The sequence below is a fragment of the Oncorhynchus mykiss genome, chromosome 11 (assembly GCF_013265735.2).
Source record: "Oncorhynchus mykiss isolate Arlee chromosome 11, USDA_OmykA_1.1, whole genome shotgun sequence".
NCBI classification, from domain to species: Eukaryota; Metazoa; Chordata; class Actinopteri; order Salmoniformes; family Salmonidae; genus Oncorhynchus; species Oncorhynchus mykiss.
Genome location: NC_048575.1, coordinates 27212454 through 27238422, shown reverse-complemented (window position 1 = coordinate 27238422; position 25969 = coordinate 27212454). Strand labels below are relative to the sequence as shown.

Here is a 25969-nt window from a genome sequence, read left to right as displayed (position 1 = left end):
AGGACACATATTTGGCTGCCAAAACATCACACTTTGGCTTTTTCACCCAATAAATATGTGATGTTTATAGTGTCAAATTATTTTTAAACGAGTGATACTTTTGGGGATAAAAAGTACAAGCACAGGTGACAATAATGTTGTGTATTTGTCTGTAAAGGCTAGCATGAGGGGGAAGTAGCTAGCCACAATCGTTTTGAGAAAAGTCAGCCAATCTTGTTTGGTATAACTTACTAGCTAGCCTAAAAGGTTACCTGTTAGCCCTGTTGCTATCTTATCCAGAGTCAGTGATATATAGAGGAACCATGTATTGTCTATGGGAACTGCAATAATTTTGCTAGCAACATCGCTAAAATGAATTAAATTAAATTAAATTTACCTCATAAAATGTTGCTCGTAATGCTCATCATGTAGGCTAATTATCATCTCCTTATTTTCATACTGTACCTAAATTACAAAGGTTAGCACTTAAAAGGCATGTAGAAAATCTGGTATATGGTTTGCCTCATATAAACTCAGCAAAAAAAATTACATCCCTTTTTCAGGACCCTGTCTTCAAAGATAATTTGTAAAAATCCAAATAACTTCACATATCTTCATTGTAAAGAGTTTAAACGCTGTTTCCCATGCTTGTTCAATGAACCATAATCAGTTAATGAACATGCACCTGTGGAACGGTTGTTACGACACAAAAAGCTTACAGATGGTTGGCAATTAAGGTCACAGTTATGAAAACTTAGGACACTGAAGAGGCCTTTCTACTGACTCTGAAAGAAAGATGCCTGGGTCCCTGCTCATCTGCGTGAACGTGCCTTAGGCATGCCGCAAGGAGAAGTGAGAACTGCAGATGTGGCTAGGGCAATAAATTGCAATGTCCGTACTGTGAGACGCGACAGGGAGACAGGACGGACAGCTGATCGTCCTCACAGTGGCAGAGCACATGTAACAACACCTGCACAGGATCGGTACATCTGAACATCAAACCTGCGGGACAGGTACAGGATGGCAACAACAACTGCCCGAGTTACACCAGGAACGCACAATCCCTCCTCCATCAGTGCTCAGACTGTCCGCAATAGGCTGAGAGAGTCTGGACTGAGGGCTTGTAGGCCTGTTGTAGGCAGGTCCTCACCAGAAACCCACCGTCTCTGGACCAGACAGGACTGGAAAAATTGCTCTTCTCTGACGAGTCGCGGTTTTGTCTCACCAGGGGTGATGGTCGGATTTGTGTTTATCGTCTAAGGTATGAGCGTTACTCCGAGGCCTGTACTCTGGAGCGGGATCGATTTGGAGGTGGAGGGTCCGACATGGTCTGGGGTAGTGTGTCACAGCATCATCGGACTGAGCTTGTTGTCATTGCAGGCAATCTCAAAGCTGTGCGTTACAGGGAAGACATTCTCCTCCCTCGTGGTACCCTTCCTGCAGGCTCATCCTGACCTGACCCTCCAGCATGATAATGCCACCAGCCATACTGCTTGTTCTGTGCATGATTTCCTGCAAGACAGGAATATCAGTGTTCTGCCATGGCCAGCGAAGAGCCCGGATCTCAATCCCATCGAGCACATCTGGGACCTGTTGGATCGGATTGCGAGGGCTAGGGCCATTCCCCACAGAAATGTCTGGGATCTTGCAGGTGCCTTGGTGGAAGAGTGGGGTAACATGTCACAGCAAGAACTGGCAAATCTGGTGCAGTCCATGAGGAGGAGATGCACTGCAGTACTTAATGCAGCTGGTGGCCACACCAGATACTGACGGTTACTTTTGATTTTGACCCCCCTTTGTTCAGGGACACATTTTTCCATTTCTGTTAGTCACATGTCTGTGGAACTTGTTCAGTTTATGTCTCAGTTGTGGAATCTTGTTATGTTCATACAAATATTTACACTTGTTAAGTTTGCTGAAAATAAACTCGGTTGACAGTGAGGATGTAATTTATTTTGTTGTTGCTGATTTTACATTGTCTAATGTTATGATCTTAAATGAGAACATATCGCTCAACATGCAAGCAATGTGTGAGTTTAGCTATTCTCTGCTTCAGATGCCCATAAGGCCAGTCATGCCATCATACTGTAGATCTATGGCTGCATTGGAGATGCATGCTATATGATAAACTGCTAAATGGATTCACATAGCTGATATACAGAGAAGAGAGAGACAATCAAATAAAACACATTGGAGATCTTACAACTAGACACAAAGGAAATGTTGATTTGAGAAAACAACACAGAAACACAGACCCTCTTTATTGCAGGATTGGGACGTGATTAATCAACATTGACACAAGTTCATTTAAAAAAATATTTTAACCACTTCACTTCAAATAATCAACACTTCATCCCTTCAAAATGTACAAATAAGATTTATATTATGTAAATATATTTGTATAAACACCAATAGCTAATTGAGTAGTAACAAGTAGGCTATTATTACTAAAGCATAATTTCCGTTTAACAACAAAATTTGCTCCAACCCTGCTCCACTGACCCCTGACCTACTGGGTGAGCAGGGTTCTGTTCCAGCTCAGCAACAGACCTACTGGTTGAGCAGACTTCTGTTCCAGCAATAGATATACTGGGTGAGCAGGGTTCTGTTCCAGCTCAGCAATAGACCTACTGGGTGAGCAGGGTTCTGTTCCAGCTCAGCAATAGACCTACTGGGTGAGCAGGGTTCTGTTCCAGCTCAGCAATAGATCTACTGGGTGAGCAGACTTCTGTTCCAGCAATAGATCTACTGGGTGAGCAGGGTTCTGTTCCAGCTCAGCAATATACCTACTGGGTGAGCAGACTTCTGTTCCAGCTCAGCAATAGATCTACTGGGTGAGCAGACTTCTGTTCCAGCAATAGATCTACTGGGTGAGCAGACTTCTGTTCCAGCAATAGATCTACTGGGTGAGCAGGGTTCTGTTCTAGCTCAGCAATAGATCTACTGGGTGAGCAGGGTTCTATTCCAGCTCAGCAATAGATCTACTGGGTGAGCAGGGTTCTATTCCAGCTCAGCAATAGATCTCTACTGGGTGAGCAGGGTTCTATTCCAGCTCAGCAATAGATCTACTGGGTGAGAAGGGTTCTATTCCAGCGCAGCAATAGATCTCTACTGGGTGAGCAGGGTTCTATTCCAGCTCAGAAATAGACCTACTGGGTGAGCAGGGTTCTATTCCAGCTCAGCAATAGATCTACTGGGTGAGCAGGGTTCTATTCCAGCTCAGCAATAGACCTACTGGGTGAGCAGGGTTCTATTCCAGCCCAGCAATAGATCTACTGGGTGAGCAGGGTTCTATTCCAGCCCAGCAATAGCACACTAGATTATCAACTCATTAGGTTTGTTAAGTTGAATCAGGTGTTATTGCTGGGCTGAAACAGAACCCTGCTCACCCAGCATATGTCCAGTAGGGTTGGGCTGCTCCAATTGTAATAGGTATATACATTTGTGTGTGATGTTTAACTGTATTTTTGTATACACCGTTTGCTAATATAGGTAGGCCTACAAATATAACCCATGGCATATAGGATATACCCTTAGTCTGTTAGGACATTCATTGTTGGGACATTCCATCTCTCTTCATCTGCAAAACGGTTTTCACAGCTTTCCATATTGGAGGACAGAACACATCACGAAGAAACAGGCTTCATTAAACTTAAATTAGACGGCACTCAATATTACGTTGCTGTATCTCTCTGTCCTCAAATTTCCCCCCTTTAGGGACTGGAACTGGAGAATCTTGTCATAATGTCCTCCCACAAATTGACCTGTCCTGTCTACACTCTCCCTTTACTGCCAGGTGGAGCTGTAATTTCACCCTCTTCCATAGCTGTTAAATACAAATGCATTTGATTACATCAAGATAGCTAGCTGATAGGAAGTTAGCTAACGTTTGCTGATGACATTTAATTAACTTAACTATACAGTATGTAAAGCTACAGTAGTTACCTACCTAACATCTCAGTTGAGTTAACCTACAAAGTGGCCTATTGCAGACAGCTAGCTAAAAATACATTGTTTTCAAGTATTGACTTGATTTTGGAGGAATGGCAACGTGAGACTAGACCAGACCTAATACACTACTTAGACCCACCAGAACATGTTCTCCAGAATATAGTCCCAATACAACACGTCTCCACTTAGTCCCAAGGACAGCAGGTCTTAGACTGTGGCCATTTCATCCGACTCAATACTATAGCGCTTAGACCAACCAGCACACTCATTAAGGCCTTTGTTCCTTGATTTTTCTCTCTAAAACGTATATATGTTTAGTTCAAATCCGGGACTTCAGCAGAAACTAAGATTGATTTATTTGTGGGATTTATTGAGTGACGTTGGTGACGGTGGAGTTCCTGGAACAACAGGAAGCATTGAGACAAAGGCAGGAAGTGCCGAGCTGTGAGAGGAAGTGGCTTATTGCCTCCTGATGACCTGGTCTGGTTTAGTCTGGTCCAGAGTAGACCAGTGCAGCTCAACACCCACGTTCACTTTAACCTGGGTTGGTGATACCTCCCCTAGAGGTCTGTAGAACTTCCTTGCTCCCTCATCTCCCCCTTGGCAACTTCACAGGGAACTTGTGTGTGTGTGTGGGTACACACTGAGTATACCATTAGGAACACCCCACCCTTTACTCTCAGAACAGCCTCAATTCATTGGGGCACGGACTCTACAAGGTGTCGGAAGCGTTCTACAGGGATGCTGGCCCATGTTGACTCCAATGCTTCCCACAGTTGTGTCAAGTTGGCTGGATGTCCTTTGGGTGGTGGACCATTCTTGATACACACGGGAAACTGCTGAGCGTGAAAAGCCCTGCAGCGTTGCAGTTCTTGACACAAACCCGTACGTCTGGCACCTGCTACCATACCCCTTTCAAAGACACGTCAGTCTTTTGTCTTACCCATTCACCCTCTGAACGGCACACACGCAATCCATGTCTCAATTGTCTCAAAGCTTAAAAATCCTTTGTCAACCTGTCTCCTGTCCTTCAGCTGGTCAGTCTTTGTCATGGAAAGAGAAGAGGTTCTTAATGTTTTGTATACTCAGTGTATGTTTGTCTCTGTGTGTGATGGGCGCTGACTGCGTTGTTTCCTCCTGTTCCCTCTCTGTGCCTCCAGGTCTGCATGAGCTGCTGTGTGCCCTGCCCTCCCAGCTGCAGCCCCATGTCCACAGCCAGGACGACAGCACCTTTCTACACAACATGTTCGGAGAGAGGAGCCTCCACTCGCTGGTCAAGGTAAACCTACTGTACCTCTTCCTATTTTCCCCTCCTAAGCCTTTAAAGAAGTATGTGTGTGACGAATGTGTTAGGATCATAACACCCCTCATTTTCTCGCTCATTTCCTTTTTTCAAGCTCTTACTTTTTGTCTGTTTTTCAAGTGTCTCCCTGTCTCACACGCTTTCCCCTTTCTCTCTCTCTCCCTCTTGTTCTAGTCCTGTCTCTCTCTCCTTCTGTACAAGGCTGTCTTAATGTCGCGACAGGACCGTGTCGGGTCATGTGTCTATGTGAAGAGGTTCTCTGGGCCGGACCAGGCGGCAGGGTTATTAAAACAGAGTGCCGGAGATGAACACACTTGATATCTTTATTTCTCTGGCAGACGGTGCTAATGAGTGAACCATATGCTGTCCACAGTTTGTAGTCTGTCTGTCTGCCCCCCCCCCCCCACTGCCCTTGTCTAGTCTGCAGACTACAGCAACACCACTCTTCCCTCTATTCATTTCCCTCTATTCATTTACCCTCCCACTAGTCCAAGGGACAAAGCCCAGGGTTGACAGTATCTTTAGCATGTCGTTTACAGGTGTATAGGTGAAGTTCTGAAGTACTGTAAAGAAATGTGGCTTTTAAATCAGAGGCAATTGTTGGTCAGTAGCAGACAGTTTCTGATCAGTCTGTTGGCTGCGGTCTTTGTGTCATAGACAAGGGAAGGGAGGGGGGAGAGAATTGACATCATATTACCTCCCTCCCCTCACTACATAAACGTTTTCTCTGTTAGTGTGTGTGTGTGTGTGTGTGTGTGTGTGTGTGTGTGAGCGAAGGATCCAGGATGTGCTGTGCCAATGCGAGCTGAGCCACGTGTATAAACTCCAGCAGAATTATAATGGTTTCATCCCAAGTGGCACCTTATTCCCTATATAGTGCAATACTTTTGACCAGACCAAATAGGGAATAGGGTGCCATTTGGGACATAACCTGAGGTTGGGACATGACTGAGGAAACATAATGGGTTTCCTTTCATGTTGGGTTTGTTATGCATGGCTTTGGACTAAGGCTTTTCACCAGATAATGATGGGTAGGCCTGTGTATGTTCAAAGTCCAGATCGTGTCGGCCCAAAGAAAATGTAATGTCAGATGGCACAGATGTCATTATGGTAATGATTGTGGGTTACATTTCCATAACATTTAGGCAGGCATGTGGCTGGACCTCAGGACCTCACCGAGTGTTTGACCACAGTGGATCATGGCTGATCAGGCTTAATCCCTGTTATACATCTCTCCTGGGGAAGGAACTCTGTCCGTCTGTGGGCAAAGGGTTATGTTCATGTTCCCTCACTGGTTTCCAATTAAACCCTGAATAGCTCTTCACAAAGCCTTTGTCTGTTCAGTGACAGACCTTCTCATGCTGTTGAAATTGTCGAAAAGTTAGAATTGTGCAGCCTCGGCTTTTCAGTACCCGTAGTTCCCCAGCAGGGGGAGTTTGTGACGAGAAAGGAAACCTCACCTACCTGTTGCCAGCTGCGGTTTCAACAAACAAGTGGTGCTAGATTGGACCTGAATTGACTGGAATATGTGTTTTGTGTTTAGGGAAATGCCAGTCTGCTAATGAAGAGCCAACGAAGCAGAGCTCGGAAGTCATTCACTCCTCCTCCTTCTTGTCCTCCTTCCTTCCACCTCTCCCTCTTAAAAACCCTATGAAACGTTGGGCAGTGGAGGTCCGACCAATTAAGAAGCTGTGTGATTGTCGAGGGCTGACAGTTAGGATTGGAAGGAGGGGTGTGAGTGGGAGAGGGGCTCGGCGGCGGTTGCTTTTGAAAAGTTGAATGTTCTTTGTCATGGTGATGAATTGGCACCACCACTTAGCAATGTGAATTCCACCACCATCATCCGGACACTGAGCCAACCAATCACTGACGTCCTGCCACCGGCTGCCTGGCACTCACACTGTGGGTCGCGTCAGCTGCAATCTATAAATGCCCACTAGGTTTACAGCCTAATGCGGCCTAATTCACCATCGCTACTGTAGCGTAATATATACCTCATTAAAGAAGAATGATGTCCCGCCCCGACCCGACCCGCACAGCCGTGAAGCAGGCCCATAAGTCAGGGTAACAATAGAGGACACACACTTCTCTTCTTCCGCCAAGACAAGACCATTTATGTGTTTGATTTTCTTTTTTCCACTTTCTCTCTCTCTCGACTCAAGGAAAGCTGAGCTGAATGAGCTTTCAGTGTCTCTTATCCTCAGCATTGCAGGGAGAGGGGAGGGCTGTTTGATCCAACCCAGCTCTAGACAGACAGGCTGGCCTTTTAATGTGTTTCCTCCTTCCCGTGGGGGTGGGGGGGGGGGGTGGAGAACCCTCTCACCCTCTCACCTTACAGTGGTGCTGCTCAGGTGAACTCATGTCTATCGTCAGTGACACACTATTACTTTAAACCCTACTACCCCATCCTACACACACACCACCCTCACTACCCGTTCTGCAGATCCAGATTCCACCCGTGACTACACAGGGCTGTGAAACAGAGGTATTGGAAGAGGCTAATAGCAGAGAAAACATCCTCGTAATCTGACAAGTTTAAACAGCTCAGCCTGTCCCTGGGCATATGGTAAGCATCAGGCCTCACCTGGGTAATTGTGGAGCATCGGATGCCTGGTCAGGACTAGATCCCTAGCGGAGGTAGAACAAGTGTCAGCGACTGAGAGAGAGGAAGGGAGTAAGAGAGAGGGAGATTCAGGCCTACTGTACAGTGGACCCTAACCAGACTCCTCTCCTCCTGTCATCCTCCTCTGTCTCTCCTCACCTGCCCTTCCAGACAGACAATTGGGCCCCTAGCGTCTCTGTTAATCAGATTATGTCACAGAGGAGAAAGATGAAACTAATATAGTCTTTCGGCTGAGTTCACAGGTGTTACTTCCCGAATGGCACCCTATTCCCTATATAGTGCACTACTTTAGACCAGGACCCATAGGGTGCCATTTGGGACAGATCCAGAGTCCCTGCACAGTGCACTACTTTGCAGGCTTTTCATCGACACGACAACGTCCCCAGCTGCATGACAGAAAGTAGAGCCTGTTTATGGAAGCGCCCGGCGTACGTATCCAAACTAAAACAGACTCTTAAAATTAAATTAGTTACTCAAGTGTACTTTCTATAAATTCCTCCCTTTCTACTGTTCCGTCGCCAAGTACCTCGTACCACAAAAAGCCACAGGAAATATAATACAACGTTCAATTTCCACCTGAATCAGGTGCAGGGCGGTTGGAGACCAACTTTCTGTCAGCAGGCCTTCAGCGTTAGCCCTGAGCAGCTTCATTTGTGGTCGGTCACTTTTCCCTTTCATTCTGGTATAGTTAGATGCTAATAGGCTGGGCTTGGCAGGCAATCAGGTTGCGTCCCAACTTCCACCCTATTCCCTATTAACTGCACTATTTTTGACCAGGGCGATATGGCTCTAGTCAAAACTAGTGCACTATATGGGGAAAAGTGTGCAATTTGGGATGTGTCCCCTCGGTCTCCTCCCACCCTGTTATACTTGGAGCTTTTGAAGTGATTGTAGCTGTCTGTACTTCAAATGCTGCACTGCTTTAATGTGACGTGGAAAGGTGCTTTACATTAGTTTTAGGTGAAGTCTGGTGGATTTGACTAGTTTGTGGTCATTGCGTACATGGTCTCATTTGAACTGGAATTTGATTAGCTTCTTAATATAGTATAGCCCAGATGGTCAAACACATTCTTAGACTGCAGTCCTAGTCATTAAAACACACCATGATATATGCTACACACAATATGGGCTGTATGAATGTTTCTGAGGAGTGACGTTCAGGACAACGTGTAGGAAGACCAAGGGATTAGCAGCCATAGACTACCCTCTCCAATGTTCCCTATCTGCCTCCACCCTACCTCAGACTGTCTGGTCTCTGGACTCTGGGCTTGTAAGCCTATACCACCTGAGAGATCGGCTGGTGCTGCCTGCGGTTGACACACGTCCCTGGGCTCGGTCTGTAAGCCTATGCCACCTGAGAGATCGGCTCGTGCTGCCTGCGGTTGACACGTCCCTGGGCTCGGTGGCGGCTGAACCCCCCATTTATTATTTTGGGGGAACGGAACCTCCTCTCGGGAAGCTTAGAAAACACCTGAGGGGCACGGTGGGAAGATTAGCCTCTGGCTGCATCCCAAATGGCACCCTATTCCCTTTATAATGCACTTTTTTTGACATACAGGGGAATGGGGTGCAATTTGGTGCCATTTGGGACGCAGCCCCTGTTCTCTGGGAAACAGGACCCTTGTGTTAGCTGTCCTCTCACGTGCCTGCACCAGTTCTCATTGTATGCACCATAGCCAAATGCATTTAAACTCAGTTTTTCACAATTCCTGACATTTAATTCAAGTAAAAAATGCCCTGTTTTAGGTCAATTAGGATCACCACTTTATTTTAAGAATGTGAAATTTCAGAATAATAGTCGAGAGAATTAATTATTTCAGCTTTTATTTCTTTCATCACATTCCCAGTGGGTCAGAAGTTTACATACACTCAATTAGAATTTGGTAGCATTGCCTTTAAATTGATTGTTTAACTTGGGTCAAATGTTTCAGGTAGCCTTCCACAAGCTTCCCACAATACGTTGGGTGAATTTTGGCCCATTCCTCCTGACAGAGCTGGTGTAACTGAGTCAGGTTTGTAGGCCTCCTTACTCACACACGCTTTTTCAGTTCTGCCCACAAATGTTCTATAGGATTGAGGTCAGGGCTTTGTGATGGCCACTCCAATACCTTGACTTTGTTGTTCTTAAGCCATTTTGCCACAACTTTGGAAGTATGCTTAGGGGTCATTGTCCATTTGGAAGACCCATTTGGGACCAAGCTTTAACTGATGTCTGAGATGTTGCTTCAAGATTTTCTATAGGATTGAGGTCAGGGCTCGTTTTACTGTGGATATAGATACTTTTGTACCTGTTTCCTCCAGCATCTTCACAAGGTCCTTTTCTGTTGTTCTGGGATTCAGTTGCACTTTTCGCACCAAAGTACGTTCATCTCTAGGAGACACAACGCTTCTCCTTCCTGAGCGGTATGACGGCTGCGTGGTGGCATGGTGTTTATACTTGCGTATTATTGTTTGTACAGATGAACGTGGTACCTTCAGGCGTTTGGAAATTGCTCCCAAGGATGAACCAGACTTGTGGAGGTCTACAATTTTTTTCTGGGGTCTTAGCTGATTTCTTTTGATTTTCCCATGATGTCAAGCAAAGAGGCACTGAGTTTGAAGGTAGGCCTTGAAATACATCTACAGGTACACCTCCAATTGACTCAAATGATGTCAATTAGCCTATCAGAAGCTTCTAAAGCCATGACATAATTTTCTGACATTTTAAAGGCACAGTCAATTTAGTGTATGTAAACTTCTGACTCACTGGAATTGTGATACAGTGAATTATAAGTGAAATAATCTGTCTGTAAACAATTGTTGGAAAAATGACTTGTGTCATGCAAAAAGTAGATGTCTTAACCGACTTGCCAAAACTATAGTTTGTTAGCAAGAAATGTGTGGAGTGAAAAACTAGTTTTACTGACTCCAACCTAAGTGTATGTAAACTTCCGACTTCAACTGTAGATGTTAATACCCATTTACACAATGTGCTTATTGTACGTTGACAGACATTAGCAACTGTAGAAAGCTAAAGTGGTTGAATTGACCTCGTTGCTCTTTAGGGTGTATAGGCCTATAGCCTACTTGTTGACACAAGCCTGGATCATTATTTCTGGTTAAAAATGCCCTACTGTATCCAAACTAAATCCCCTGTCCTCACAGAAACGTTATACTCCGGTGCTTAGGCTGCCGTCCAAATATTGTCATTACTGTTTAATGGACGAAAGCAGCGTGACGTTTGAAAGATCATGTTCAATGTACACAAACACGCTGGTTACGGACAAGAGGCAGACAGGCGGTGGACAGGGCCAAAATTGAAATGGACTTGTGGGGTTGTGATAGGGACAGTAGAGTAAAAGTAGAGCGAGTCGAAAAACTCCCCCCAGCCACAGAGTACAGACGCATTGGCCTATTGAACATAACATGGGTTGGAAACTAAATGATTCCCAGCCTACTAGTGGTTTGGAGGTGGAGAAGACATGGATTTACCATCTTCAACTTGTTGTCTGTTAGGTGTGATTTGGCAGTCCACTTCCCCAGGTCGAGAACTGCTGTAGTGAAGTGTGTTTATAGCATGAACACCGTTCTGTTGGAATACACCACCGTTATATCCCCTAACCTCTGACCTGGAACTAAAACACTGCTTCCCAGTTCCTACCACCCCCACTCTGAAGATGTTTGAAGTTTATCCATCATTTTGTCCTCAGCATTCTCTAGGCTACTATTTTTTTTTACAACCCAATAGCCTCTATAAATCAATTGAATTAGCTTAATAAATGCCACGTGCAATAAATCGCTGCAGTGTTTTTATTTTACATGTCATGAAACGGGATATTGGAAATTAAAAATGGTAATGGAAACCAAGTACTGTAGTGAAGGTGTTTGACTCATTGGCTGTCTGTATTTCTTTAGGAACTTGGTTTGGTGTGTGTGTGCATGTTCCTTCACTGTCTCCTCATGCAGAATAAACAGGGTCTTCTGTGGGGTCCTCTTACCCAGTTGCCAACACTGCTCCCTTTCACTTTCCTAGCTGCATAAGGAATTCTATCCTCTAGCTAACTTAATGATATGGCTGTCACGGCAGGATGGACCTCTTCAATTCAATTCAAGGGGCTTTATTGGCATGGGAAACATATGTTTACTTTGCCAAAGCAAGTAAAATGGATAAACAAAAGTGACTCTCTCTCTCTCGCTATCCCTCCCTCTCACTACCTCTCCCTCTCTCTCTCCCTCTCTCTCTTTCTCTCTCTCCGTCTCTCTCTCTATCCCTCCCTCTCGCTACCCCTCTCTCTCTCTCCCTCTCTCTCTTTAATTCAATTCAATTCGCTTTATTGGCATGACGTAACAATGTACATATTGCCAAAGCCTATTTTGGATATTTACAATATAAAAATAAATAAAAATGAGAATCAAAATTGTCAACGGGACAACAGTATTCAACAATAACAATAAGCATACAGTTGAGTACATGTGCGGGTTGATTGGTCTGTCAGACACTGTCCCTCAACTTATGGCAGGCAGCAATGTAGTGTGCTGCCAACCCACAGCTCTCTGCGTCCTCCCTCAACAGGACGGGTAGCCTACTCTCATCAGAGAGGTCTTTGAAACCTTGAATAAGTGTTTCAAATTTGGGAAAATGACACACAAGTGTTTTATATTTTTGACATTTTGTCAGGAAATGCAGCTCCGTCTCAGGTTCTGCTGTTGTGCAGTGGTTGCACAGCCTTTTCTCTACAGGGAGCCAGGTTTTCCTGTGTCTACCTTTCTCAATGGCAAGGCTGTGCTCACTGAGCCTGTACTTTGTCAAGGTTTTTCTAAGGTTTTGATCAGTAACCATGGTCAAATATAGGGCCAGATAGCACTGCATTTTGCTTTGTGCTTGTGTTTCCCAATAAGCAATGTAGTTTTGTTTTGACTGTGTTGTAATTTGGTTTATCTTGATTGATTGGATGTTCTGGTCCTGAGTCTTCAGTGTGTTAGTAGAACAGGTTTGGGAACTCAGGACCAGCTGGATGAGGGGACTATTTTCTTTGCTCAGCTCTTGGCATTGCAGGGCTTGGTAATGAAATGAGTGGGGGTCACTGTATTTTAGATGTTTCCAAAACTTAATTGCTCTTTTTTGAGTTTTCATTATTAGTGGATATTGGCCTAATTCTGCCCTGCATTCATTGTTTGTAGTTTTCCTTTAGACATGTAGGATAATCTTACAGAACTCTGCATGCAGGGTTTCAATGGGGTGTTTGTCCCATTTGATGAAATCTTGTTTTGCAAGTGGACCCCACACCTCGCTGCCATAAGGTGCAATTGGTTCAATGACATATTCAATTAGTTTTAGCCAATTTTTAATAACTATTAGCTTTTTAATGGCGTAGAATGCTCTGCGTGCTTTCTCTCTCAGCTCATTCACTGCCTCATTAAGGTGTCCAGTTGAGCTTATTTTTAAACCTAAGTAATTGTAGCGTGTACAGTACTCTATATATTTTGTACCAATTGAGAACTTTGGTCTAATTCCCTGAGATCTGGATCTTCTCTGGAAAATCATTATTTTAGTTTTTTGGGGGTTTACTGCCAGGGCCCAGGTCTGGCAGTACTGCTCTAGCAGGTCCAGACTCTGCTGTAGGCCATGTGCTGTGGGTGACAGCAGGCATAGGTCATCTGTGAAGAGTAGGCATTTAACTTCTGAATTGTGGAGACTAACACCAGGGGCTGAGGATTTTTCTAGAATAGTGGCCAATTGGTTAATGTAAATATTGAAGAGTGCAGGGCTCAGATTGCAACCCTGGCGAAGGCCCCGCCCCTGGTTAAAGAATTCTGTTTTTTTCTTACCAATTGTTTTTACCAACATGTTTTGCCAGTATACATTGATTTAATTATGTAATATTTTACCCCCTACACCACTTTCAATAACTTTGTAGAACAGTCCTGTATGCCAAATAGAATTTGTGAGTTTGAGCATCTCATTTAGGATGCCATCAGGTCCGCATGCCTTTTTACATTTGAGAGCCTGAAGTTTCTTATAGAGCTCCTGGTCAGTTATTGGGGAGTCCAGTGGATTTTGATTGTCCTTTATAGCTTTTTCTAATCCATTCAACTTCTCGTGAATTTGGCGTTCTGCGTTTGTGTCAATTTGAACGGTGTTGTAGAGTGTTTTAAAATGGGTTGTCCATATGTCACCATTTTGTATTGCTAATTCCTCTTGTTTTGATTTTTTACATGTTTTTTTCCAATTTTTGACAGAAGTTGTGTGTGTTTATGGACTCCTCAATTAGTGTCAGCTGCTTGCTGTTGTACTGTGCTTGTTTGGTTCTGAGTGTACGTTTCTAGAGTTTTAAAGCCTCACAGTAATGAAGGTGTAATTCACCATTATTTGGGTCTCTGTGCTTTTGGTTGGATAGTGTTCTAAGTTTTTTTCCTTATAATTTTACAATCTGCATCAAACCAGTTGTCATCTGTGATCTTTTTTTGTTTTGTTTTTTATCAATTTCAATTGTGCTTCTTTTGCCGTTTGCCTGAATATATAGTTGATGTTTTGTACTGCCAGATTGATGCCTTCTTCACTGTGAGTGAATGTGGTATCCAGAGAGTTATCTAAGAGTGTCTGGATATTTTGGTTCCAGGTTGCTTTCTGGTATTCTTCTGTGCTGTTTTGGGCCCATCTGTATGAATTTCTGATGTTGTACAGCTTACTGGGCTGTGAATGTGTGGTTGTTTCCATGTCTGTTATTTTGAGGAACAAGGTAATTTGGCTGTGATCAGACAGAGGTGTTAGTGGCTTGACAGTGAATGAGCTGAGAGAGAAAGGGTCAATGTCTGTGATCATACTGTACTGTGGCCAAGAGGTGAGCAGTAGGCAAATCTCCCCAAAGAGTCCCCCCGTAACCTACCATTGACAAAGTACAGATCCAGGCTTCCACAGAGCTGCCGTTTTTGTTGACGGTGCTGTCAATGTTGTTTTTTATAGGGGAGATTAAGACAGTTAGAAACACTAAAGCTGTCCCCTCATGTGGTATGTCACTGTTGTTTCTATGGGGGAGATTAAGACAGTTAGAAACACTAAAGCTGTCCCCTCGTGTGCTCGTTAGATCAGATAGTGTTCCTGTGGGCGCATTTGTGTCCCCACAGATGAGCGCATTTCCCTGGGCCTGGAAATGGCACGTCTCTTCCTCAAGGATGGGGAAGATCTCCTCTGAGTAATATGGGGATTCTGAGGGGGGATATATATTGCACAAAGGAACACATATTTTTCTGTCAGTACAAGTTTTTTTCCAGTTTTAACCAAATGTGATATTTGCCAATTTGAGGGGATCAATTAGATGTTGTAGTTCGGATTTGTACCAAATGATCAGTCCTCCAGAGTCTCTACCTCTTGACAGAGCTGTGTTTTTGTGATGGCACAATTACCTCTCTGTAGCCTGTGGGACAGTGAGTGACAACGTCAGCCTTACACCATGTCTCCTGCAGAATGATGACGTCAAAATCTTTAAGGTTTTTGTTGAACTCCAGTGCTAAACTCTTCAGTCCAAAGGTTGATGAGTTTAGGCCCTGAATGTTCCACATGCTAACTGATAGTGATTTCATGTTGCAAAAAAAGAATAGCAGTAAGAAATACAGTAACTAATAAGTTGTTAAGAGTGAGATAAACAGGATAACAGCTAACACTTTTTCTGTTAAACATATAAATATTCCTATTCATTGAACAAGTAAATTCTAGTACAATAGTTGTGTGTGTGTGTGTGCGCCGTGAGGCTTCCTCTCTGGTCTGGTAGGGGTGGTGGTCTGGTGCGGGGTCGTAGGCTGGGCCTGGTCCTGTCTTACTTGTGGAAGTGGAAGTGGAAGTGGTGCGCTGGGTCTGTTGAATGGGCCTGGGGCTCCTTGGTGGTGCAGTGGTCTGGTAGGGGTCTCTGGGTGGTCCTCTGTCCAGTGCGGCATGGGGTGTTTGTCTACCAAGTGCCATGTCCTTTAGAGACTTGGCAAACATCCCTACTGTCTGCTTCCTTAGGTGGGAGTGGTCGTGCAGGTCTGGCAGAATCTGTGCAGGAGATCTAGGTGCTGCTGTAGGCCCTCCTTGGTTGAGGACAGAAGCACCAGATAATCAGAAAACAGTAGACATTTGACTTCAGATTCTAGTGGGGTGAGGCCGGGTGCTGCAGACTTTTCTAGTGCCCTCGACAATTTGTTGACATATATGTTGGAGAGGGTGGAGCTGCATCCCCGTCTCACCCCACGGCCCTGTGGGAAGAAATTTGTTTTTTTTGCATATTTTAACCTCATACTTGTTGTTTGTGTAAATTTTATAGTGTCATGTGTTTTCCCCCCAACACCACTTTCCATCAATTTGTATAGCAGACCCTCATGCCATATTGAGTCGAAGGCTTTTTTGAAATCAACAAATCATGAGAATACTTTGCCTTTGTTTTGGTTTGTTTGTTTGTCAATTAGGGTATGCAGGGTGAATACGTGGTCTGTCGCATGGTAATTTGGTAAAAAGCCAATTTGACATTTGCTCAGTACCTTGTTTTCACTGAGGAAATGTACGAGTCTGCTGTTAATGATAATGCAGAGGATTTTCCCAAGGTTGCTGTTGACGCATATCCCACGGTAGTTATTGGGGTCAAATTTGTCTCCACTTTTGTGGATTGGGGTGATCCGTCCATGGTTCCAAGGATTTGGGAAGATGCCAGAGCTATGGATGACGTTAGAGTTTTAGTATAGCCAATTTGAATTTGTTGTCTGTATATTTGATCATTTAATGTCGTATACCATCAACACCACATGCCTTTTTGGGTTGGAGGATTTTTATTTTGTCCTGTAGCTCATTTAAGGTAATTGGAGAATCCAGTGGGTTCTGGTTGTCTTTCATAGTTGATTCTAAGATATGTATTTGGTCATGTATATGTTTTTGCTGTTTGTTCTTTGTTATAGAGTCAAAATGATTGGAGAAGTGGTTTATACATCTCCATTTTGGATAGATAATTATTTTTGTTGTTTGTTTAGTGTTTTCCAATTTTCCCAGAAGTGGTTAGATTCTATGGATTATTCAATTACATTGAGCTGATTTCTGACATGCTGTTCATACTTTATCTGTAGTGTATTTCTGTATTGTTTTAGTGATTCACCATAGTGAAGGCGTAGACTCAGGTTTTCCGAGTCTCTATGTTTTTGGTTGGACAGGTTTCTCAATTTCTTTCTTAGATTTTTGCATTTTTCATCAAACCATTTGTCATTGTTGTTCATTTTCTTCGGTTTTCTATTTGAGATTTTTAGATTTGATAGGGAAGCTGAGGTCAAATATACTGTTAAGATTTTCTACTGCCAAGTTCACACCTTCACGATTACAGTGGAACGTTTTACCCAGGAAATTGTCTAAAAGGGATTGAATTTGTTGCCTAATTGATTTTTGGTAGGTTCCTTCCATCCCTTCCATCTATAGTATTTATTAATGTTACTAATTTCCTTTGGCTTTGATGCCTCATGGTTGAGTATTGCTCTGTTCAAGTAGACTGTGATTTTGCTGTGGTCTGATAGGGGTGTCAGTGGGCTGACTGTGAATGCTCTAAGAGACTCTGGGTTGAGGTCAGTGATATAGTCTACAGTACTACTGCCAAGAGATGAGCTATAGGTATACCTACCATAAGAGGCCCCTCGAAGCCTACCATTGACTATGTACATACCCAGCATGCGATAGAGCTGCAGGAGTTGTGACCCGTTTTTGTTGGTTATGTTGTGCCTAGTGGGGCATATGGGGGAGGGAATGCTGTCACCTGCAGGCAGGTGTTTGTCCCCCTGTGTGCTGAGGGTGTCAGGTTCTTGTCCGGTTCTGGCATGTAGGTCACCACAGACTCGTACATGTCCCTGGGCCTGGAAATGATTGATATTCCCCTCCAGGATGGAGAAGATGTCTTCATTAAAGTATGGGGATTCTAGTGGGTCGATATCGGTAGCACACAGGAGGACATTTTTCTCTGTTAAGATAATTTCCTTTTGAATTTCTAGCCAAATGTAAAATGTTCCTGTTTTGTTTAATTTAATGGAGTGAGTTAGGTCTGCTCGAAACCACATTAGCATACCCCCTGAGTCCCTTCCCTGTTTCACACCTGGTAGTTTGGTGGATGGGACTACCAGCTCTCTGTAACCTAGAGGGCAAAGAGTGGGTCCGTCTCCTTGAAACCAGGTTTCTTGCAGGTATCTCTCTTTCTCTTCTTTCTCTTTCTCCTTTCTTTCTCCTCCTCTCTCTCTTTCTTCTTCTCTCTCTCTTTCTTCTTCTCTCTCTTTCTTCTTCTCTCTCTCTTTCTCCTTCTCTCTCTCTTTCTCCTTCTCCCTCTCTCTCTCCTCTCTCTCTCCTCTCTTTCTCCTCTCTCTCTCTCTTTCTCCTCTCTCTCTCTCTTTCTCCTCTCTCTCTCTTTCTCCTCTCTCTCTCTTTCTCCTCTCTCTCTTTCTCCTCTCTCTCTCTTTCTCCTCTCTCTTTCTCCTCTCTCTCTCTTTCTCCTCTCTCTCTCTCTTTCTCCTCTCTCTCTTTTTCTCCTCTCTCTCTTTTTCTCCTTTCTCTCTCTCCCCTTCTCTCTCATTCACTCTCTCTTTCTCCTTCTCTCTCACCTTCTCTCTTTGCCTCCCTCCCCAGTGCATCTGCTCTCTTAATAAGCTGTCACATTCTCCAGACATTTTCATGACAAATGAGAGTTGAGCGTGTTCCTAGCAGATCCGGAGTTCTGAGCAGAGCTTAGGCGCCGTGCTGGCCCGGGCCAGACCTCCCTCCTCAAGGCAAGATGCTCATTCTGCATCAGCCACCTCCAGATAATGTATTTTGCCCAGGCACGGAGGAGCAGGTAGTAACTAACTAGCTACACTCCAATACAATTCTACCCCAGCAGCAGTCTGTTGTCCCTCAGCAGTCTACAATGCTGTCTATATTACCATTTTATGACGAGTTTAAGGGTTTCATTCCAAGTTGTTCAGGGCCTTGGCTAATTGGCCACGAGATGCTCTTGAGCTAATATCAAAGTATTTGAGACAATGCCTGCGGCAATGTGATGGTTGAGGACCATCTCCAGGCTCTGTCTCGGACTTCTCCTTTCTGGTCAGGTCACCATGCCAGACCAGTTCAGACCATCTCCAGGCTCTGTCTAGGACTTCTCCTTTCTGGTCAGGTCACCATGTCAGACCAGATCAGACCATCTCCAGGCTCTGTCTAGGACTTCTCCTTTCTGGTCAGGTCACCATGTCAGACCAGTTCAGACCATCTCCAGGCTCTGTCTAGGACTTCTCCTTTCTGGTCAGGTCACCATGTCAGACCAGTTCAGACCATCTCCAGGCTCTTTCTAGGACTTCTCCTTTCTGGTCAGGTCACCATGTCAGACCAGTTCAGACCATCTCCAGGTTCTGTCTAGGACTTCTCCTTTCTGGTCAGGTCACCATGTCAGACCAGATCAGACCATCTCCAGGCTCTTTCTAGGACTTCTCCTTTCTGGTCAGGTCACCATGTCAGACCAGATCAGACCATCTCCAGGCTCTGTCTAGGACTTCTCCTTTCTGGTCAGGTCACCATGTCAGACCAGATCAGACTATCTCCAGGCTCTGTCTAGGACTTCTCCTTTCTGGTCAGGTCACCATGTCAGACCAGTTCAGACCATCTCCAGGTTCTGTCTAGGACTTCTCCTTTCTGGTCAGGTCACCATGTCAGACCAGATCAGACCATCTCCAGGCTCTTTCTAGGACTTCTCCTTTCTGGTCAGGTCACCATGTCAGACCAGATCAGACCATCTCCAGGCTCTGTCTAGGACTTCTCCTTTCTGGTCAGGTCACCATGCCAGACCAGATCAGACCATCTCCAGGCTCTATCTAGGACTTCTCCTTTCTGGTCAGGTCACCATGTCAGACCAGATCAGACCATATCCAGGCCTCTGTCTAGGACTTCTCCATACTGGTCAGGTCACCATGCCAGACCAGATCAGACCATCTCCAGGGCTCTGCTGTAAGCCGACCGGTGTGAGAGAAGAGGAGAACACAGCCAGCCAGCCTCACCCTCTCTGGTGCTGGGAGACTGAATGGGGTAACCAGGGTTCTTGGGTAAACACAGACTGACAAGCATTTCTGTCTCAAGCATGCACATCTGTCTGTGTCTGTATGTGTGTGTCTGGCCCCCTAGTCTGTTTCCCCTGCATGGTACAGTCCTCCTCACAGTGTCTCCCTCCATGCTGAGAGGGGTTGATGAGGTGTTCTGAAGTTAGTAGCTGTAGTGATCTGAGCCACCAGTGGATACTGGAGATGTGGATTCTTGATACTGGATACACTTCATTGGGTCCTGCTGGAAAATGGAGCGATGGGGTGGAGGGATTGAAGGGGTAGATGAGTAGATCTGTGGAGTGGTCACGTCGAGTGCCTCTGGCCAGACGACATTTAGCAGGAGTTCCAGGCCTCCTCGCTGGCCCCTCAAGCCGAAACACAATCCAGCCCTCTCTCTCTTTCCATCTCTCACTACCTCTATCTTTCTGTCTGTCGCTCTCTTTCTACAATCTTTTTCCTTCCCTCACTTTTTTTGTCTCTTTCGCTCCCTCCCACCATATCTCCTTCCGTCTTTCATTCAGTCTCTCTCTTGTTGATGCTGTTCTGCCAGATGTTTGTAATTGTCCCTAAGTGGTGCTGGTGTTTTTGAAGGATGTGCTCTCTTGTGGTCTGCCTGTCCTCTGTGTGTTGGTACGGGGCTGCCACACCACAGGCTGGCATTGAACCCAGGTTCACAGACATAACCTTTAACCTGGTAACCAAGATTAGGACCACCAGCCAGGGGTGAGGGTTCCAGACTGATGACTGAAGATGAGGAAGACTGATGTTCTGTTCTCACGGGGCTATATCCCCTCTGGAAAAGGTATCCTATTTCAAACATGAACATCTCATATTCACGTCCGCTATCCATGGGCTATGGGTATGTTCAGTGTATTTCTGTGTGTATGTTAAGCCTGTTGGGTATTAATGGAACGGGACACAACCTGGTCTGGGGACTCCACTGAGAGATCAGGACACACCGGTTCATTGTAGCCTGTTTTCTGGAAGCACCTCTCCCTGTGAAGGTAAACATTTGTCCCTAAGCTCATCTGATGGTGCGACGTTCGGTCTGTCCTCCACTCACTGCAGTCAGAATCCCTGCCTTTAATTCCTGCCTGTGGGATTCTCTAGCTTCCAGGCTGTCGGTTGCTTTCCAAATGGTGCCCTGTATCTTATTTAGTGCATAGATAGGATGCCATGTGGTATGCACCCCTAGCTTCTATTTCTGCTCTGGGTTTAACTAAGTTTCTGGCCTGGCGTTGCCTGGCTGTTACCCAACCTCTCAGTGTTACAGACCTTTTTCCACCGACACACACACTGCCTGCCTGCCAGGAGCGCAAGCAGAGTATTGCTGGTGGCCTGAAGAATGTAGGCTATGATATGTAAAGCAGCTCGTTATTACTTTACAATACGTGACGGCGCTGGCTCCGAGCTGTCCCGTTCGGCAGGCAGACGGATGCATTCCTGTCCTCCGCTCTGCTCACGGACAGAGGGACCATCTGGACGTGGCCCTGTAGTTGTAAATAAAAAAGCATTGCCATCGGATCTCACATTCTAGAGCAGAGAAATTCCACAGTAACTAAGCAGCAGACGGAGTGACTCGGTGTCGGTGGAACTAGCTCAGCAGATGTGATTCTCATTCTGGAATGCTGGAGAGGCGAAGACAGTGACGTACTTTCTCTCTCTGATTCACCTTGTGTTTCAGAGTGATGGATGGATGTGCTGAAGAGGAAGTAACTAGAGCTTCTCCTGTGTCCTTTTATGGGCTGTGCTGTGAGTGTCGGCGGGAGATGAACCCTGTAGGCTACCGTAGAACACCAGACTGAGAGAGTATTTAGCCTAGTCCTCTGTCTGCAATGTGTTTCGTACCTGTTATCAGAAGTATCCTTGATGGGTCCAAAGCTCCACCCCCAGCCCTGGTCTCAAAGCTCCAGCCCCAGCCCTGGTCTCAAAGCTCCAGCCCTGGTCTCAAAGCTCCATCCCCAGCCCTGGTCTCAAAGCTCCAGCCCTGGTCTCAAAGCTCCAGCTCCAGCCCTGGTCTCAAAGCTCCAGCCCCAGCCCTGGTCTCAAAGCTCCATCCCCAGCACTGGTCTCAAAGCTCCATCCCCAGCCCTGGTCTCAAAGCTCCATCCCCAGCCCTGGTCTCAAAGCTCCATCCCCAGCCCTGGTCTCAAAGCTCCATCCCCAGCCCTGGTCTCAAAGCTCCATCCCCAGCCCTGGTCTCAAAGCTCCATCCCTGGTCTCAAAGCTCCAGCCCTGGTCTCAAAGCTCCAGCCCTGGTCTCAAAGCTCCAGCCCTGGTCTCAAAGCTCCAGCCCTGGTCTCAAAGCTCCAGCCCTGGTCTCAAAGCTCCAGCCCTGGTCTCAAAGCTCCAGCCCTGGTCTCAAAGCTCCATCCCCAGCCCTGGTCTCAAAGCTCCATCCCCAGCCCTGGTCTCAAAGCTCCAGCCCTGGTCTCAAAGCTCCAGCCCTGGTCTCAAAGCTCCAGCCCCAGCCCTGGTCTCAAAGCTCCAGCCCTAGTCTCAAAGCTCTAGCCCTAGTCTCAAAACTCAGTAAGAGCAGAGGAGGAGCAGCCGTGAGGCTCCCCAGTTTAGCGCTCCCCTCCCCAGATTACCAGGGGACACGCCTAATGCAGTGTTTTATGGCCGAGTAATGTGGATTTATCTTGGGGATTGGAACCCTTGGTGGGGACCAGATCTCCTGTACTGTTACTCCTCTGTGATGGTACTGTAGCCTACAGCCTTAAACCTGACCCGGTAACAATACTGCTCTTGTCTAACTCTCATTCTGTCTGTCTGTGACTGAGACACTGGATGATTTAGCTCCAGAGACCTTCTGGCTAAATCCGATACTGGTATATTACCACAATATGAAGACAATATTAAATATATAAGCCATAGAAAATTATCTAATCTATGGTCACTATCAGTGGTTCCCTAACTTTTTTGAACCATGGCAAATTTTGATGGGATAAAATAAATTCTGCTGCACACCTAAAATGTCCCTATTAATTGATTTAGTGATACTGACCGATATTTTCGATGACACAGGTTTTCTATAGATCAAATTGGATTTATTTGAACTATTTTCATGTTTTGTGTACCCCTTTTTAAGAGCGTCCCGCAATCCACACCACTGTGGGGAAAAAGTTACTCCGGTAAAATATATATACAGTGCCTTGCGAAAGTATTCGGCCCCCTTGAACTTTGCGACCTTTTGCCACATTTCAGGCTTCAAACATGAAGTCATAAAACTGTATTTTTTTGTGAAGAATCAACAACAAGTGGGACACAATCATGAAGTGGAACGACATTTATTGGATATTTCAAACTTTTTTAACAAATCAAAAACTGAAAAATTGGGCGTGCAAAATTATTCAGCCCCCTTAAGTTAATACTTTGTAGCGCCACCTTTTGCTGCGATTACAGCTGTAAGTCGCTTGGGGTATGTCTCTATCAGTTTTGCACATCGAGAGACTGAAATTTTTTCCCATTCCTCCTTGCAAAACAGCTCGAGCTCAGTGAGGTTGGATGGAGAGCATTTGTGAACAGCAGTTTTCAGTTCTTTCCACAGATTCTCGATTGGATTCAGGTCTGGACTTTGACTTGGCCATTCTAACACCTGGATATGTTTATTTTTGAACCATTCCATTGTAGATTTTGCTTTATGTTTTGGATCATTGTCTTGTTGGAAGACAAATCTCCGTCCCAGTCTCAGGTCTTTTGCAGACTCCATCCGGTTTTCTTCCAGAATGGTCCTGTATTTGGCTCCATCCATCTTCCCATCAATTTTAACCATCTTCCCTGTCCCTGCTGAAGAAAAGCAGGCCCAAACCATGATGCTGCCACCACCATGTTTGACAGTGGGGATGGTGTGTTCAGCTGTGTTGCTTTTACGCCAAACATAACGTTTTGCATTGTTGCCAAAAAGTTCAATTTTGGTTTCATCTGACCAGAGCACCTTCTTCCACATGTTTGGTGTGTCTCCCAGGTGGCTTGTGGCAAACTTTGTATCCAAATCCGGCTTTAAACGTCTTCACAACAGTATCTCGGACCTGCCTGGTGTGTTCCTTGTTCTTCATGATGCTCTCTGCGCTTTTAACGGACCTCTGAGACTATCACAGTGCAGGTGCATTTATACGGAGACTTGATTACACAGAGGTGGATTGTATTTATCATCATTAGTCATTTAGGTCAACATTGGATCATTCAGAGATCCTCACTGAACTTCTGGAGAGAGTTTGCTGCACTGAAAGTAAAGGGGCTGAATAATTTTGCACGCCCAATTTTTCAGTTTTTGATTTGTTAAAAAAGTTTGAAATATCCAATAATTTATTTATTTTATTTTTTATTTTACCTTTATTTAACCAGGTAGGCAAGTTGAGAACAAGTTCTCATTTACAATTGCGACCTGGCCAAGATAAAGCAAAGCAGTTCGACAGATACAACAACACAGAGTTACACATGGAGTAAAACAAACATACAGTCAATAATAAAGTATAAACAAGTCTATATACAATGTGAGCAAATGAGGTGAGAAGGGAGGTAAAGGCAAAAAAAGGCCTTGGTGGCAAGGTAAATACAATATAGCAAGTAAAACACTGGAATGGTAGTTTTGCAATGGAAGAATGTGCAAAGTAGAAATAAAAATAATGGGGTGCAAAGGAGCAAAATAAATAAATAAATTAAATACAGTTGGGAAAGAGGTAGTTGATAGGGCTAAATTATATGTGGGCTATGTACAGGTGCAGTAATCTGTGAGCTGCTCTGACAGTTGGTGCTTAAAGCTAGTGAGGGAGATAAGTGTTTCCAGTTTCAGAGATTTTTGTAGTTCGTTCCAGTCATTGGCAGCAGAGAACTGGAAAGAGAGGCGGCCAAAGAAAGAATTGGTTTTGGGGGTGACTAGAGAGATATACCTGCTGGAGCGTGTGCTACAGGTGGGAGATGCTATGGTGACCAGCGAGCTGAGATAAGGGGGGACTTTACCTAGCAGGGTCTTGTAGATGACATGGAGCCAGTGGGTTTGGCGACGAGTATGAAGCGAGGGCCAGCCAACGAGAGCGTACAGGTCGCAATGGTGGGTAGTGTATGGGGCTTTGGTGACAAAACGGATTGCACTGTGATAGACTGCATCCAGTTTGTTGAGTAGGGTATTGGAGGCTATTTTGTAAATTACATCGCCAAAGTCGAGGATTGGTAGGATGGTCAGTTTTACAAGGGTATGTTTGGCAGCATGAGTGAAGGATGCTTTGTTGCGAAATAGGAAGCCAATTCTAGATTTAACTTTGGATTGGAGATGTTTGATATGGGTCTGGAAGGAGAGTTTACAGTCTAACCAGACACCTAAGTATTTGTAGTTGTCCACGTATTCTAAGTCAGAGCCGTCCAGAGTAGTGATGTTGGACAGGCGGGTAGGTGCAGGTAGTGATCGGTTGAAGAGCATGCATTTAGTTTTACTTGTATTTAAGAGCAGTTGGAGGCCACGGAAGGAGAGTTGTATGGCATTGAAGCTTGCCTGGAGGGTTGTTAACACAGTGTCCAAAGAAGGGCCGGAAGTATACAGAATGGTGTCGTCTGCGTAGAGGTGGATCAGAGACTCACCAGCAGCAAGAGCGACCTCATTGATGTATACAGAGAAGAGAGTCGGTCCAAGAATTGAACCCTGTGGCACCCCCATAGAGACTGCCAGAGGTCCGGACAACAGACCCTCAGATTTGACACACTGAACTCTATCAGAGAAGTAGTTGGTGAACCAGGCGAGGCAATCATTTGAGAAACCAAGGCTGTTGAGTCTGCCGATGAGGATGTGGTGATTGACAGAGTCGAAAGCCTTGGCCAGATCAATGAATACGGCTGCACAGTAATGTTTCTTATCGATGGCGGTTAAGATATCGTTTAGGACCTTGAGCGTGGCTGAGGTGCACCCATGACCAGCTCTGAAACCAGATTGCATAGCAGAGAAGGTATGGTGAGATTCAAAATGGTCGGTAATCTGTTTGTTGACTTGGCTTTCGAAGACCTTAGAAAGGCATGGTAGGATAGATATAGGTCTGTAGCAGTTTGGGTCAAGAGTGTCCCCCCCTTTGAAGAGGGGG

At 45.1% G+C, this 25969-nt stretch overlaps 1 protein-coding gene across 3 annotated transcripts in view; it reads left to right on the top strand.

Moving 5' to 3' along the window:
- The window catches only part of LOC110536594 (MAGUK p55 subfamily member 7), a 292189-nt gene that overhangs the window by 113980 nt on the left and 152240 nt on the right, over window positions 1-25969 (top strand). For all 3 annotated transcript variants that reach the window (XM_036935251.1, XM_036935252.1, XM_036935250.1), the window contains one exon: window positions 5091-5209. In XM_036935251.1, the coding sequence (XP_036791146.1) occupies window positions 5091-5209 (119 nt within the window). The remainder of the gene's footprint in view (window positions 1-5090; window positions 5210-25969) is intronic.